Source organism: Chionomys nivalis, chromosome 2 (genome assembly GCF_950005125.1).
Source record: "Chionomys nivalis chromosome 2, mChiNiv1.1, whole genome shotgun sequence".
NCBI lineage: Eukaryota > Metazoa > Chordata > Mammalia > Rodentia > Cricetidae > Chionomys > Chionomys nivalis.
Window position 1 is genome coordinate 10966994 of NC_080087.1, and position 16328 is coordinate 10983321.

General features: G+C 48.4%; 1 protein-coding gene across 3 annotated transcripts; it reads right to left on the reverse strand.

Moving 5' to 3' along the window:
* Positions 1-450: 450 nt before the first annotated feature.
* Positions 451-14759, reverse strand: Mas1 (MAS1 proto-oncogene, G protein-coupled receptor). Of its 3 annotated transcripts, none has more exons than XM_057762428.1 (2): positions 14592-14759; positions 451-2495 (listed from the first exon to the last, which is right to left on the reverse strand). In XM_057762428.1, exon 2 carries the CDS (start codon positions 2457-2459, stop codon positions 1485-1487), a length of 975 nt encoding a protein of 324 aa, XP_057618411.1. In that variant the 5' UTR covers positions 2460-2495; positions 14592-14759; the 3' UTR covers positions 451-1484. The 3 variants fall into 3 exon arrangements, with proteins under 3 accessions (XP_057618411.1, XP_057618409.1, XP_057618410.1); XM_057762426.1 differs by lacking the exon at positions 14592-14759 and adding an exon at positions 13303-13428; XM_057762427.1 differs by lacking the exon at positions 14592-14759 and adding an exon at positions 13067-13212.
* Positions 14760-16328: the final 1569 nt, after the last annotated feature.

Sequence of the window (16328 nt, forward strand, 5' to 3'; positions counted from 1 at the left end):
AGGCTTGGGCAAAACACTTGGCGTACAAGTGTGAGGACCAGAATTTGGATTTCCCAGTAAGCACACAAATGCAGGATGGGCATGGTAGCCTGTCCGTAAGCCCAGGGTGTAGAAGGTAGAAACAAGGATTCTAAAGGGAAGCTAGTGTGTTAGACTGGCCCAGGGATGACTCTGGATTTGACTGAGAGTGCCTGACTCAATGAAGAAGGTGGAAAGCAATGGAGGCACTCCCTGTTCAGCCTTGGGTTTCTTTATGCACACACACATACATGCATTCACACCCACCACACATTCAGCCACACACATTCACATGTACGTGAGCTGCATGCACACACACACACACATACACACACACACACACAGACTCAGAAGAAAGGTATCAGGTGTAGAGACACATATGAGGCTGAGGGCAAGAACTTCATAACTATAAATAACCCATCACTTTGGGGGAACAGATCTTTAAGATCACAACAGTTCTCAACATCCTGAGTTAAGTTGCATTTGTGAAATCGTATACACAGTAAAAAATTCTCAAGACATAGATTTCCATTCTGTGGAGTATTCCCCAAGGAACGGGAAGCCATGGGAAAGTCTTCCAAGAGGGGAAAATGTTTGTTTCCAGAATGATGTCCCAAATATGTGACTGCCTAGATTGTGACAATCCCTGGTGTTTAGTCAGGGGTGTTATACCATGAAAAGCTGCCATGCTGCAAGCCAGGAGACCTTTGGGAATCTACATTCAACATTTAAAAGCACAAGGCAGGGCTGGAGAGATGGCTCAGTGGTTAAGAGCATTGCCTGCTCTCCCAAAGGTCCTGAGTTCAATTCCCAGCAACCACATGATGGCTCACAACCATCTGTAAAGAGGTCTGGTGCCCTCTTCTGGCCTTCAGGCATACACACAGACAGAATATTGTATATACATAATAAATAAATAAATATTTAAAAAAAAAAGCACAAGGCAGTATTTGTATAAGCACATTGTGTTCTAGTTAAAGGATGTAGAGAGATGGATTTTATTGAACTTTGACTATGAGCAGGTGCTTTGCCCACCTTGCCATACTCAGCAATAATCCTCACAGTACAGACTGTTACCACTTCCACTAAGGTGGGAAATGAGGCTCCCCAGAGTCTCTCGCCTGAGGTCACGTGGAGCAAACAGCAGTAGTTGCATGGCTTCTCTAGGTTCTCCAGGTCCCATTTGGGATGCCTCCTGCTAGAGCAGTTTTTGTAGTTAACTGTTGATCACTACCAAAGAGCTAAGAGACAAATAAGTCTTTGATAAGGATGGAAGAAGACAGAGCCCCGTCACATACGGAAACATTTCCAGAAGACACTAGATAAGAACACAAGCTCATCATTAGACTCCCATGCATGTGGAACGCTTCCCTTCTGTATCATACTTGGAAGATTTCAATCTCAAAGCACAAATCGAAAGCCACCCGCATTCCACTGTTTCTGCCCACAGTTCCCTGCTGCGGTCCTCAGACCACGGTCTCGATGGAGATGGTGTTGCCATTGCCCTCCTGGCGTCTGGGCTGCATTTCATCTTTGAAAGCCCTGGTCAGAACCACTTTTAAGGACTCCCTGAAGCGCTTCTTCTTGCTGCTGCCCACAAAAAAGTAGATGAAGGGGTTGGCGCTGCTGTTGATGGTGGAGAAGAGCAGGGAGATGTTGTGCAGGTTCCCGAAGGCTGACCAGTACTCGTAGTACAGCAGGTAGAGCACCCGCATGGGCATGGCGAAGATGAGGAAGATGATGATGGTGACCATGATGACGATGTACAGCTTTGAAGAGTGGGAGGCCCATGTGTTCTTCCGAATCTTCACCACCAAGATGGTGCTGGACACCAGCATGAGCGGGGTGAAGACCAGGAAGCTGAGGATGGCGATGAAGATGATGACGGCCCGGCAGTCACTCCGAGAGTGACTCTCTTCCTCGCTGTCGATGCACATGACATACTCCATGGTGGTCACCAAGCACGAAAGTGCCCACAGGAGGGCACAGACAAATGCCGACTGGTGCTTGGGGCGGTGGCATCTGTACCAAATTGGGTAGAGGACCGATAGGCATCTTTCCACACTGATGGCTGTCAGCAGGTAGAGGCCTGTGTTGTAGCCAAATAGAAACGTCACCGACAATGTGACAATTGTGTAGTAGTGACCAGAAGAGAGCTCATAGTCCAGGGCATAGTCAATGGACAGGATGAAAATACAGAAGAGGAGCGAGATGTCCGCAATGGACAAGTGGGTGATGTAGACCGTGAAGGGATTCCTCCTCATCCGGAAGCAGAGGAACCAGAGGAGGATCCCGTTCTCCACAAAGCCCAGAGGGGAGATGCTCATGATGACCCAGTGCACTATGGGGATGGGCGGGTGCGCGCTCCCCAGGGAGGCGTTCCTGCTGGAGGTGTTCATGGCTTTCTCCTCAGCAAGGGATGTCATATTTGATGGGTCCATGAAGAGGCTTTGGGCTGCGCCGCTTCAGGTAACTTTCTGTAAATAAGTCAAACAAACAAAAACTATGAAAACTGGAGAATTAAAATAGAAGAGACAGCTGGCGTGGAGGGGGGTGGCTCAGTTAGGAAAGTGTTTGCTTTGCAAGCACAAGGAACTAAGTTGGATCCCCTAGACTCACATTTAAAAACAAACCAAAGGCACCTAGGTGTGGGGCCTGGAGCGATGGCTCAGTAGTTAAGAACACTTGCTTCTCTTGCGGGAGACCTGGGTTCAGTTCCCAGCACCCAGATGGAGGCTCCCCATCTCTAACTCCTGTGGTGGTGGATCTGATGCCCTCTTCTGGCTTCTATCGGCACTGCATGAATGTGATGCACATATACACATCCAGATAAAGCACACAGAGACATAGAACAGACACATTTTAAAAAGATGTGGCAGCACACATTTGTAATCTCAGAACTGGGGAGGCAGAGATGGGTGAATTCCTAGAGCTTGCTGGCCACCCAGCCGAGCCAGAGTGGCAAGTTTCAGGCCAGTGAGTGATCCTTTTTTTTTTTTTTAAATAAGTGCATGGAACCTTAGGAACAACGCTCTAGGTTGACTTCTGGCCTCCACACATATACCCACTTACATGCGTGTGTACCTATACACCCATGAACACACATGCACACACACAGAAATAAGATAAAATAGAAGAGAGACACTCAGCTATGAATCATATCCATAACATGTGGCTAGAAAGCTCAGAGGCTGGAGAGAAGGCTCAGCAGCTAAGAGGCCTTGCTGCTCTTGCAGAGGACCCAGGCTCCTGAACAACCTATAACTCCAAGGGACCCAACACCCTCATCTAAGGACTCCGGGCATATGGTACACAAACATACACTCAGGCAAAAAGTAAATAAATCACTCATACACACAAAATAAAAATAAATAAATAGGGGAGAGAGAGATGGCTCATGGTGAAGAATACTCTTAGAGAGAATCCAGGCTGGGCCACAACCTGTGGCCCTGTTGGAGTCTAGGGCCCATGCTGCAGCTGGGGCCATACAGATCTGAGTGACCTCTGCTGCTACCCAATGCCATGGTAACCTCTAGGCCAGAGCTGTGTAGGGATAAGTCCCACCCCTTAGGGGGCGTGTTCGCCTCAGGCTAATGTTTACCTATAAATCTGGCCGTTACATTTTGGCACCCAACGTGGGGCTCGAACCCACCACCCTGAGATTAAGAGTCTCATGCTCTACCGACTGAGCTAGGCCAAAATGTAACGGAGTAAACGAATGCAGACAGATTGTAAAAATATATACAGCTGTAATGGGGAAATAGACTTACAGAACCACCCTTCCAGCGGAGACCAGGAAAGCAGAAGCAAGCGCTGCTCGCCAGATTTATAGGTAAACATTAGCCCGAGGCAAAAACGCCCCCTAAGGGGCGGGACTTATCCCTACAGAGCTGCAGCTGAGGACCATGTCTGGGTCTGGGGTCCTACTGAGGCTGGGTTCTGTGTTGTCCAAGGCTCATGTTGCCACCAAAGTCACACAGAAACCCAGAGTGGGGGCCACAACTCGTGGCCTTATTGGTGTCTAGGGGTCATGCCTGATCTGAATGGTCAGTGCTCCTACCTAGAGCCAGGATGTCATCTGGGTCTGAGCTGCTGCCGAGGGCCATGTCTGGGTCCATAGTTCAGTTGGAGCTGGGGTCTGTGTTGATATCTGTGGACTGTGTGACCCTAAGGGGCCTTAGGAATCATGATGAAATCAGAGGCCCCATGCTGAGTCAGCCCCACCCTTCAGTGGCCCCGGGAAAGTTGGTCCTGCCTCTGGCTGGACTCTAAGGCAAGAGAGTTGAACCCCTGAACTCGGGAGACCTGGTCCTACCACAGGTGAGGGAGAACCTACCCTGATGGCATGGGCATGGGGGAGCTGACTCTGTCCTCCTGACTGAGGTGAGCAGCCCCAGTGGCCCAGATTAATTAGCTCAGCTCCCACCCAGGCCCACAGCCGGGTCTTGGGTTGGCCCAACCTAACATCCACCTGTCTAGGATCTGCTGGACCTGTGGAATGATACCCACAGGATCTTCATGACTCAGGGTAGCCACAGGATATCCCAGAGAAGTTCCAGTGAGGACCCGGTGATGATGGTGTGCCAGAAACCAGAGGCCTTGAACGGACCAGCGACTCATTGCAATGAATTTGCTAGTAAAGCTGACTGGACAAAGGGTGTACTGTGTGACACGCCACCCCCAGTGCCACCAGGACAAATGAGAGGTATGGAGAGGAGGGAAAGATGGAGAAGCCAAGAGGATTTTTGTTTTTATTCTTGTTTTTGTTTGTTTGCTTACTTGCTTGCTATGTTTTGTTTTGGTTTGATTTTTTAAATATTTTCTTTGAGGGGTTACTGCAGGGGTGTGGGGAGGATGTGGAAGGACCGGGAGGTAAGCAGTATTAGGGTACATGATGTGAAATTTGCAAAGAATCAATAAAGAATGTTTAAAAAAACTGAGTGAAGTAAACCCTTTCCTCTCCGACCCCCTCAATAAAGGGAGGACCCAGGTTTAGCTCCCAGTACCCACATGCGGCTTACAAGCATCCAAATGGGGGATCTGATGCCCTCCTTCAGATGCCCTCCTTTGCAGATACCAGTCATGCACAGGTGCACACACATACACATATGCAGGCAAAACACTCATTAGAATAAAATTAAATAAAATAAATGTTCTTAAAAGAAGCAAAAATAAACCAGTGAAATTTATTCTGATGATCTATTTTATTTAGCTCAATGAGTTCAAAATAGCATTTCATGATCTATTTTATTTAGCCCAATGAGTTCAAAATAGCATTTCATCATTTAACTGATAAGAAAACAAAAAATGAAAAAAAAGAAAAGGATGTGTCTCCCACATGCGTGTGTACCTTAGCATGTGAGCCGCATTTCCTGTGCTCAGAAGGAGTGGGTGACCAATGGCCACCCTGTAGGAACAGCTCAGGCTTTCAACTGTCACAAAATGTAGTCAAGGTTCTTAGGAGCAAAACCAAATGCTGGCAATGTATAAACCAGACATAAGCTAGGTTCTTGGGGAAAGTGGCAGGGATGTCTTGCTGTCTGAGACAAGGCTCATACACCAGAACCCTCTAGACCTTGAAGGCAATCAGCTGTTGGCTTCTCACCTGAGGAACAGGGCTCTCCTGTCTGGCTGTAATCATGGGGTGAAGGGTGCTCATCACTGTGCTGCCTCCCTTCCTATTTCCTCACTGAGCCCCAGATTCACAGCGTGTTCCTCCATACTCGAGACGCCAGGCCCCACACTTTCCGTTTATGATCCAGGTTTTATTTCTACTCAGCTGTCCTCCCTCCCCCAACAGCTTCAAACCGCATTCACAGAAAACAGGTGAGAAGGCTGTAGGGACACTTTGGGCCCACTTGGATCTGTCTTTTTAAAGTCAAACTGACCTTCAGTTTTACAGTTAGAGATCTATCTTCGTGATGATGGAACAAGCTTTCTCCATCCTTTCAAGGTTTAATTGCAAGTTGTTTTACAGACTGTTAAAAATAAGAACCTCTACGTAGTTTTGCTGGGGGGAAAGAGCTGAATTTAATTTAATTTGGTAAGTGGAATGAAGGAGAGCATGCCAGAAACCAGGCGAGCACACAGCAAGACGTAGCTTTATACGGTTTTAAGGGAGGCCTTACATCACCGGGTCTTGGAGGGACAGTAGGAGTTCATTTCCTGAAGAAGGGGAGAAAGGCATTTTAAAAAAAGGGAATGCTGCCTGGCGGTGGTGGTGCATGCCTTTAATCCCAGCACTCGGGAGACAGAGGCAGGCGGATCTCTGTGAGTTCGAGACCAGCCTGGTCTACAAGAGCTAGTTCCAGGACAGGCTCCAAAACCACAGAGAAACCCTGTCTCAAAAAACCAAAAAAAAAAAGAAAAGGGAATGCTGTGGACAAGGGCATACACGAAGGCAGGACATACAGAATGTCCCTGCTAGCTGGACACGGTGGCTTTTATCTATAATCCTAGCAGTCAGGTGTCCCTGCTAGCTGACAGGATAGCTTAAACTCAGGGAGCTGAGTCAGGAAGATCTTACAAATTCAAGGCTAGCCTGGTCTACATAGTGAGCTCCAGGCTAGCCAGGACAACATAGTAAGACCCTTTCGCTACCCCAGCACTACAGAAAGAATAGTTTTGGCCAGCTGCACATGGTGGTGGCACACACCTGTAATCTTAGCACTTGGGAGGCAGAAGCAGATGGCTCTCTGTGATCTTCCCAGAGAAAATGTGTTCACTTCAGCTCAGGGCATCCCCATGAGTGGACACAGTTTTCTCAGGGTCAGAGCAAAACTCTTTTTGTTGTTGTTTTTTGTTTTTTTGAGACAGGGTTTCTCTGTGGTTTTGGAGCCTGTCCTGGAACTAGCTCTTGTAGACCAGGCTGGTCTCGAACTCACAGAGATTCGCCTGCCTCTGTCTCCCGAGTGCTGGGATTAAAGGCGTGCGCCACCATCGCCCAGCTCCAGAGCAAAACTCTTGAATCACATAGACCTATTTTGATCATGGTGTTTTAATGCAAATAGTTAAATTACGAAAACTAAATTCTCATTAAAAACAACAAATATAATCCTTCCATTGTTTTGTTATATTGAGATTTTACTTTGAACACATTGCTAAAAAAAATTCAAAAATCACACCCCCAATGTTACATGATCATCAGGAATTTCCAACTGTCCAGTGTCAGTTTGGGAGGCCTGGGAAACCAGCTGGCCCTGTTTCCCCATCCTCCTCAAGGCTCCTGGCTGTCTTATCTTTTGCACATCTGCTATGAGGATCTGGGATATTTGAGTGTGGGGAGTAGAGCCTCCGTTGCTGCTTATGACCAAACAACCTAACTTGGAATTAGTCTAGTCACGGGGATGCTTTCCCAGCCGCCACAGACATCCCGCACTTGAGCTCCCTGATGGGGGCCACACCTGCCTGTCTCCAGGTAGACCCGGTTCTAGGACTGCAGGCTTTTGGTCCAGACACGCAAATCATCCTGTTATAGAGTAAGTGTAGCCGCAGGCTGTGTGTTCCCTGGCAGGGACAGTCTGAGGAGAAAGACATCTCATTCTAGCGGGCCTTGGTGTAGAACACAGTGGTGGGAACCTCAGTGGGGAACAGCGCAAGAGGATTGGAGCAGGCGGTGGCATCATTAGTCAGGAGCATCACGGAGCACCCTTCCCTCCTCGCTGCTCCTCGTGGAAACACCTCCTAGGGAGAACGAAGCTTACTGGAGCATCAGCATGCAGGTGCTATCATCCAAAGAACCCTTCCTCGCTGCCTAACTATGGGACCTCATCACCGGTGTGGGAGGCTGGAAAGGAAGCCGTCATTGCCCCATTCAACGGGGAAGAAAATTAAGGATTAATACTAAGCTTGGAGCCTCTGCAAGTCACAACCCCACTGGGGCTCTGCCACCCACAAGTGCTTCATGGGGGCCGTTGTTCCCTGGGCAGCAACACAGTGGTGCCTGAAAATGCTCAAGGGTCCTCATCGGAGAGCTGGCCAGGTCTCTTGACCGCCAACCAAAAGCCGAGCCTGTTTCTCACTCAGCAGAGAAGAAAGTCTGGAGGCTACTGGTTTAACCGAGCCTCTCACTTCACAGACAAAAAGAAGCCAGAGAGACTGGGAGGTGGACCAACACTCACAACTAGGGCAGAGCCGTGCCAGTCGGAAGCCTGGCCTTCTCCTCACCCTGCTGCAGGCCTCACCCACGGCAGAGGTCTTACATTCTGCTTTCCACTTTAGCTTGTCACTAACCGCCTGTTTGAGGACTTGAAGGCACCATGTTCCCTGACGGAGAGAACTGTTTTCCCTCGAAGACCTAAGGTTGATTTCAAATTATGACCTTGTCTGTGGTGGGCCCAGGATTCCTGTGCCCTCTCCATGTTAAAGTCTATGGTGACACTCTTGTTTGCAATCACAGAGACAAGGGGATTGCTACAAGTTGGAGGTCAGCCTGGTTGACAAAGAGAGTTCTAGGAGGTCATCAAGAAGCAGAGTGGCCCCTCAGGAACAGATCAAACCATGTCTACCTGAGTAAAAGGACCACAAAAATGCCATCCTACTGGCCTCCTCTTAAGCTATTTAGCTGCAATACAAAATGGGAGGTGTTGATTTATGTTACCTTTTATTCCAACTATAAAATGATAGGTTCTCAAAGAAGAATATTTGAAAACTTCACATGTAAGACCAATACTCAAAATTAACCTTATTTAACACTTGGAATAGTCCTTTATTTTTCTTTTTAATGTCTCAAACACATTAAATGTCTCAAAAACATTTTAAAGAATTGGGGTCGCCGGGCAGTGGTGGCACACGCCTTTAATCCCAGCACTCTGGAGGCAGAGGCAGGCGGATCTCTGGGAGTTCGAGGCCAGCCTGGTCTACAAGGGCTAGTTCCAGGACAGGCACCAAAGCTACAGAGAAACCCTGTCTCGAAAAACAAAACAAACAAACAAACAAAAAAAAAAAGAATTGGGGTCAACTTAAGATAAGGATTGGTATCATATATTTCTCATTTGATATCATATTATTTTCTCCTTATCAGGGTATTCTCTAAAATGTATTTATCCTCTAACCTTGATCAATTGCTTCTGATTCTTACTATTTTAAATACATATATGCCCGTATTTACAATCGCATACATGGACTTACAGTCATATCTATAAAATGTGCATATGCAAACACAAACATATACATCTATACCAACGTCTCCCAAGTCCACCCAAGAGTTGCTTAGCTCCATGTTTATAACTCCCCTACACGACAGCAGGGTACCCTGTCACTCACCTGTGTGCAAACAACCCGCCCAGAAGTCCCACGCCGTCACTGTGCCCTGCTTTGGGACACTTTTTTCACTTAGCAGGGGCTCCGCATCCCCTTTATAGACGCCCTCCTGCCCTGCCTGCTGCTGGCATCCTCTGTCTTGGTCCCATTTCGGTGTCCTCTCCCTTCTGGACTGCACTCCCTGCTCAAGAAAACACTACCCACCTTAGAGCAGACTGGCCAGCACAAAGAATGTGTAGCACAACCCATCTGCCCATAGGAATTAAAACAACCGTAAGCAGTAATATCATGTCTGAGTAGAAAAGTTTTTTTTTTTTCAAAGTCAGTGGAGGTCATTAAATGTCAAAAATTGGTCTTATAGTCTGGAATCTTTTTTTTCTGGCATTGGGAAGCTCTTTGATGGCATGCATCCCTTGCTGAACTGTCTCTTTTCCCTAGACACAGACACCCCTACACAAATTCTCAGAGATTGTTGGGGTTAGTTTGTTTTTGTTTGGTTCACTTGTTTTGTTTTGTTTTTAAAGATTTTGTTTTTTCAACCCCTTCAACTAAGGCTCAGAAACATCAAAGAACAGGCAACAGAGAGGTTGGAAGCCCCAAAGAACCAGGACATCCATGTCAAGGCAGTGTCTGCTATATACTCCAGGGAGGTCACATCCACAAAATCTCAAAAATGTGACTGCCAAAAAGATCTGGAAAATGACAGCACCAGTTGGCATGCCAACATAGATGGGGAAGTATCACAAAACCTCACTGCTAGAAGAAAAGCTACCGACTATTAATACCTGCTGAGAATGGAAAGCTCCATCTTCTCCAGGGAAGAGCCCCCTGATAAGTCATCTAATCCCAAATGATTAGCCTTAAACAAATGCACATGTGAGCAACACTAAAGGGACTCTTAAGACTGTATTTATAAATTTACATGTGTGTATATATGTAATAATAGTAATGATTAAAGAATAAGAGGCCATAAATTTGGAAGGGAATGGGGGAACACTAGAGGGGCTGGAAATAGAAAAAGGAGGGGTAACATGATATAAATATAGACTCATACATGAAATTCTAAAAAAATCATTTTTTACTTTTCATTTTGTGTCTCTATGTGTGAGTATCTGTGAACCTGAGTGCAGTGCCAACAGAGGCCAGAAGAGGTCATCAGATCCCCTCACCCCGGAGTTGCAGGAAGTTGTGAGTTGCCCAGAGTGAGCTAGGAATTAAAACTGGGTCCTCTGCAAGAGTAGTGCATGTGCCAGGCAGTGGTGGCTCATGCCTTTAATCCAAGCACTCGGGAGGCAGCTACAGGCAGATCTCTGTGAGTTCGAGGCCAGCCTGTTCTACAAGAGCTAGTTCCAGGACAGCAACAGCTGGGACTGTTACACCTCAGATCTGTTTTTTATTTTATTTTATTTTTAATTTTGTTTTTCCAAGATAGGGTTTCTCTGTGTAGTCCTTACTGTCCTGGAACTCTCTCTGTAGACCAGACTTTTCTTGAACTCACAGAGATCCTCCTGCCTCTGCCTCCCGAGTGCTGGGATTAAAGACGTGCACCACCGCCACCTTCAGATCTGTTTTTAACTGCTAGGGTTTGCTACACCACAGCCGCTAGATTTGAAGCCGGTTCCACAGTGCCTCTTTTAAGTTTGACCTCACCTCTCCCAGCTCAAGAAACACTGAAGAAGCATCACAGACTTCAGATTCCAGCAGGTAGCCTGGTCACCTGAACAAGGTGGCACACGGGCCAATGCGCATGCTCCTCGTCTTGTGGCAGAGCCCAGTGTGACACCCCGAGTCGCCATCTTTGTGTCACTAAAGACAGAGTGGATGTCAGTCAGCCTCTTCTTTCACACCATTGTCAAGTCACAGCCTCTTCCTTTTCTTTCTGAGTAGACTACAATCTACTTGGATATGGCTCAAGTCCCTCTGCAAGGGTCCTCTGGGGCCTTTGACCCTGATGATGTATTCCTAAGAGTGCCAAGAGCCTAGAATGTGGTCAACCTCACTGCCGGGAATGCTCTTTGCTCTCTCAGTAGATGTGGCCAAGACTGCCAAAGAGGCTTTGTCGTGCACATTACAAGGCAGAGGCCTCTGCTGTCTATGCCTAACCCTGCCTGACTCAGGAACTTAGCTTTCTAGCCAGCTGATCACAGATGCAAGCCCCAAGCCAAGCAGCCCGGCCCCTCTGAACCTTGGCTCCTTCACATAATTGTCAATTTTCATGTCCTTCTGGAAGGCTGAGAGATGAGAAAAGCTAGGAATTGAAAGCCTAGAGACTGGACAGTTCTATGCCAACAAGTGTCTTGTGGAAATGTCGGGCTGAGATAATGAGTCAACAAGCCGGGAAAACAAGCCCAGCGGTTTCCCGCACAGCCAGGTCCTGACAGCTCCATCCAGGACTCACACTCATCTCTCCCTGCAAGTGTGAGAAGTTGCACAGTGGAGCTGACAGCAGAATCAAGGACCACCAGTGGGGCAGACACTCTAAACTCCTTCCGTAGGCCAGTGGGGTGACTTCACAGGTAAAGGCACTTGCTGTGCAAGCCTGATGACCTGAGTTCAGTCCCCGAACCCACTAGGAAGGAGAGAACTGACTCCATACCTCCCCTCATAGCCCCACACACGTGCACAGACAATAATAAAACAGTGAATTTTTTAAACAGCAAGTGCCGTGTCTTTATGTACATTCTCTAGAAACTCGGGAGCAGGCATCCTCTTCCACATTCCCGTTCACTAAAACAGTCTTCCCTGAGCCCAGACTCCCATTCTGAGAGGGGGAGGAAGGGATGGGGGAGAAGATAAAAGAGACAAGTTGGGGTGATGAAAGAAAAGATAGAGGGGGGAAGAAAGACAATAAGACAAACAACAGCAACAACAACAAAACTAGGGATTGAAGGAGTGTCTATCTAATCTGCTCCTGTTCCCAGGCAACCACACAGAAGTTGACCTCAGGCAGGACCTTGTTTGGTGTGTGGATGCAAAGGGTGCATTCTTCTCTGTCTCTGTCTCTCTGTCTCTGTCTCTCTCTGTGTCTCTCTGTGTGTGTGTGTATACACTATCCTGCACAAATAGAAAGCCATTTGTGAGATGGAATTTTCATGACAAGGGAGGGCACTGAAGGGTAAGTGTGTGTGGCAGAAACACCTGTCCTGTGTTCAGCACAGCTTCACGTCACCCTAACAGCAGAGCCACCTGGGTACAGGAGCAAAGACAGGTCCCCTTTTCTAGTGTGCAGAAGAGCCAACTTCATGCACTGCTTTCAGAGGTGGAGGGAATTGCATCTCCTTTGGGACATTTGGCATGCCTGGTGGCTTAGAGTTGAGTATGCTAATAACTGAGTGGCTGAATGTCCTAAAAAATGTAGGACAGCCACACAACAGAACCATCCAGTCTTCAAATGCCCACAGTGATGAGGTGAACCTCCATACTCCAGAGGCTAGCTTCTGATCACCTTATTGTCACACACAGCAACATGCCAACAGCCGGTACACTCACTCCTTGCCAAATCGCCCCTGCCCCCCTGGCTGGGAAACACTGCTAAGGTAATACCAAAGACTACTTAGTCTACATTGTCACCTTTGGCACTGATGCCCACTAAGGAAAACAAAGAGAAACCCACCCAACTTGCCTCCAGCCATGCCCAGTGACTAAGTTAAGCATTTTCTATACAGGAATCAAACACTGTTACAGCCCTTTCAGTTCCCAGTTCTTCTCTTGTTCCTGCAACAACCTTGAAAGCGTTCATCACAGGCACCATCCACTCTGTGAATGAATCCCAGAATCCCTTCCATACCTCCCCAGTCATGAGTCAAGACGACGGAGTTGCGGCAGAAGTTTCAACCCTGAAGTTGGAAAGCAATATCTGGGAACAACTCCCCCAGCAGAAAAGCAAATCTCCCAAGATGAAGGCGGTGGGAGACAGAAGTTTTTGCCGACACACACTGACAGCAACTATCTAACACTCCACAGAAAGCAATCGGCATAGAAACCGCTGCCGGGTGGCAGCTCTCAGGACGGGGGAGATCTTACTGTGCTGTCAGAGCATCTGAACAACTTCTCCCTGGAGCACAGACTCACTGCTGTCCTTCGCTCAGAAAGGGTCAGAGGTGCAACAGGGAGATGACTCCTTCGAATCCTGTAGCATCCATACCCAGCCAGCCCGCCAGGTCCCTGATCTCAGCATCTCCAAGGATGGCTGCAGACTAGTCTCTGAAGTCAGAGCTGCTCTCCCACTGCTGAAAATATGTGAGCTGTGCCAAGCAGATGGTCCCACGCTTATCAGCAGAAGCAGTACTTCAAATGGCATCGTTCCCTGACACACAAGTGAAAATCTGTATCCTGATCCACAGTGGGAATGGCTGAGGATAGCACAGGGTGGCTCATCACCTTGAGAGATGAGGGCCAACCTGGGCTAAGGAGAACGGTGCTCCTAAGATACAATGTATGAAAGGGCAGAATATGTAGTACCATTCCTATCCCTAGGCTAAGCTCACAAGGAAACACACAACCTGCATTGAGCCCTTGAAGACTCCAGTCTTCTTTACTATAAAATAAATTTTAAATATTACCTCAAAAAGGTGTGGAGATGAAAAAGAACAGGCATGTCTAAATCTGCCTAGCGGGAGGCACATGGATAAATAACTCAGTACTCATTCCTTCTTGCAGTCCTTGGAGCAGATAATGCACAGTTTAGTGCAGAAAGTTGGATTGAGGTCATGGGGAGGAAGGGAAGCCAAGGCACCGGGGACTGTGGTTGAGGGGTACATCTGCCCCGTGGCAGTACCCAAGCAAATTCCTTCCCAGGAACTGCGGCTCTTGTTAGAGTCTCACGCCGGAACCTGGAAACACAGCACTAAATTGCTTTCCCCCTTGAGCTCTGCCCACTGTTCTCCAGTAGGTCACCTGGTTCCCAGGTAGCCGTGCCCACAGTGAAGAGCTACCCCCACCTCCACTCCTGTCCTTCCTCTTTTCAGAGAGCTTCCTCGCTTCCTCCAGTTACCACAGAGAAGCAGCACTGACCCCGGAACCAGTAGGGTCAAAGGGGAAGGAAGGTGATTTCAACGGGTCAGAAAACTTGGTCCATGGACCAAGTCGTGAAGCCTTGGTTCAGACTGTTTCCAAAGCCAGTCTGAAGGGCAGGAGTTCAACTGATCCACAGGAAGCCCGGGGCTCAGTCCTCCCAGAGGGGAAGGAGACCACATGAGAGGGGGCCTTACCCCGAAGACCTTTAGACCACAGCTGGCACAGATACAGAGAGAGAGTGTAAATTAACAGAGCAGGTGAGCTTAGGCCAGATACGGAAAAAGATTTCTTATTACCTGATTTTCATGTCCCAGTGGAAGAGAAGGCCAGCGTCCTGGAGAAGCTTAAGTTTCAGGAAGAAAGTCAGAGAGAAAAGAGAACCCACTAAGCCAAACTACAAGGTGGAAAGCAAGGAACGCACCACAAGGAAGGATGGTGAGAGAAGCCGGTGAGATCCAGAGAGAGCCAACAGGCTGCCCAAGAGGTCCCCAGCCGCGGGGAAGGAGAGAGAATGGGATGGGACGGAAGGATTCTCTCTGCTCCCCTCTCCACATTTGGTGCTTCTCAGAGCTGAGTCCGTCCAGAGTCGGCGAACAGTTGTTCCCAGGAGTGGCCAACTAGAGAGGAGATGCCAGCGTCATTGTTTAAGTCAACAGAACAGGGGCACACCCATTTCCTTTCTCCATCTCAGAACACAACAGAGATGCCTGGCCACTCTGGCCGTGGACAGGCCACCCGATTTGGAAGCTGATACCAGTTGCCAGGTGAATTCAGAGCGGAGCTCCCAGGAAGTTAGGTGGTCAGAAGGTCCCCAGGGAAGTTGGGCGCTGGTGGGAGGGGGCTGCTGCCAGGGATGGCTTTCCTCCCACAGAGTGAGTGGGCAGGGGGAAGTTACCAATTGTTTTGTGACTAATTGGCACCACCAACAAAGCAGGAACTATCACAGATGGGGCTGGAGTTTCATTTGTGGTAGATAATGATTTATGCTTAGAGAAAATACAGCAATTTTACTGTAAAAATAAAGCCGCTTGCTTTTAAGCCACAAATAGGACGGCTATTTCTGGGCTCGGTTTGTCGTTTTGAGTAATCATTTTCTTCAGAGGTGGGAAGAGTTTGGGAGGAAGGAGGAGGTCTAGAGAAAGCAGGAATAGGACTGGCTAAGCCCAGGAAGGAGAAGTGTCTGTGACCCCCCCAACTTCCCTTACAGAGAAGTTCTAGGCTGCAGTCCTGTGAGGTAAGTCACACCTTCCAGAGCTCCTTAGAGAAAGCTCCCCTGCTCCTCAGTCAAATGATGAAAAGATGAAAGGAGCCCTGGGGGGTTCAGGGGAGCAAGGGAGGAGAAGGCAACTCAAGGAAGGAAGGAAGGATTGGTTTGGGCTCACCATTCAAGGGTTCAGTCCGGCATGTTGAGGAAGTCACCATGACAACAGGTCGAGGCAGCTGCTCGTTTTCCATCCGCAGACAGGGAGAGAGAGCTACGGATGCTGGTACTCAGTGTCTTCTCCCTTTTCATCCAGTCCAGAACCAGGGCCCATGGCACGGTGCTGCCCAAACACAGAGTGGGACTTTCAAACCCAACTAAACTAATGAGATAATCTGACAGGCTTGCCAAGAGGCTTGTCTTCTGGGTTACCTGAGTTAACAACTAACATTAACTGTCACACACAGTAACACGGGAAGGCAGGTGGTAGGTTCATAGCAGGAGACTAGCTAGCAAGTCCACAGGTGTCAGAATGGCAACACCCAAAACTGGACCCCTACCTCCTGGGTTGGACTCCCTTCCATCTTAAGCCCCAAAGTTTCTTAGTACAGTGCGGGGGGGGGGGGGGTGGGGATGAGGCAGGGGCGAGGTTGACTCTGCCCTGACCTAGGGAAGCAGGTCCTCACCTGGAGCCAGCTCTGCCCAGTCCTAGATGCTGATGAAGAGCGCCTCACGTGCTCCGGAGAAGCCCAGTGTTCCCTTCTGACTAATGGAGATGGGGAGAGTTATGAGTGGCGGTGAGACAGAGGAGGACGCATCAGCCCCCAGAGCA

Excerpts from the sequence above, each read along its gene's own strand:
- Mas1 (XM_057762428.1), bottom strand. The coding sequence starts at position 2,459 with ATGGACCCATCAAATATGACATCCCTTGCTGAGGAGAAAGCCATGAAC.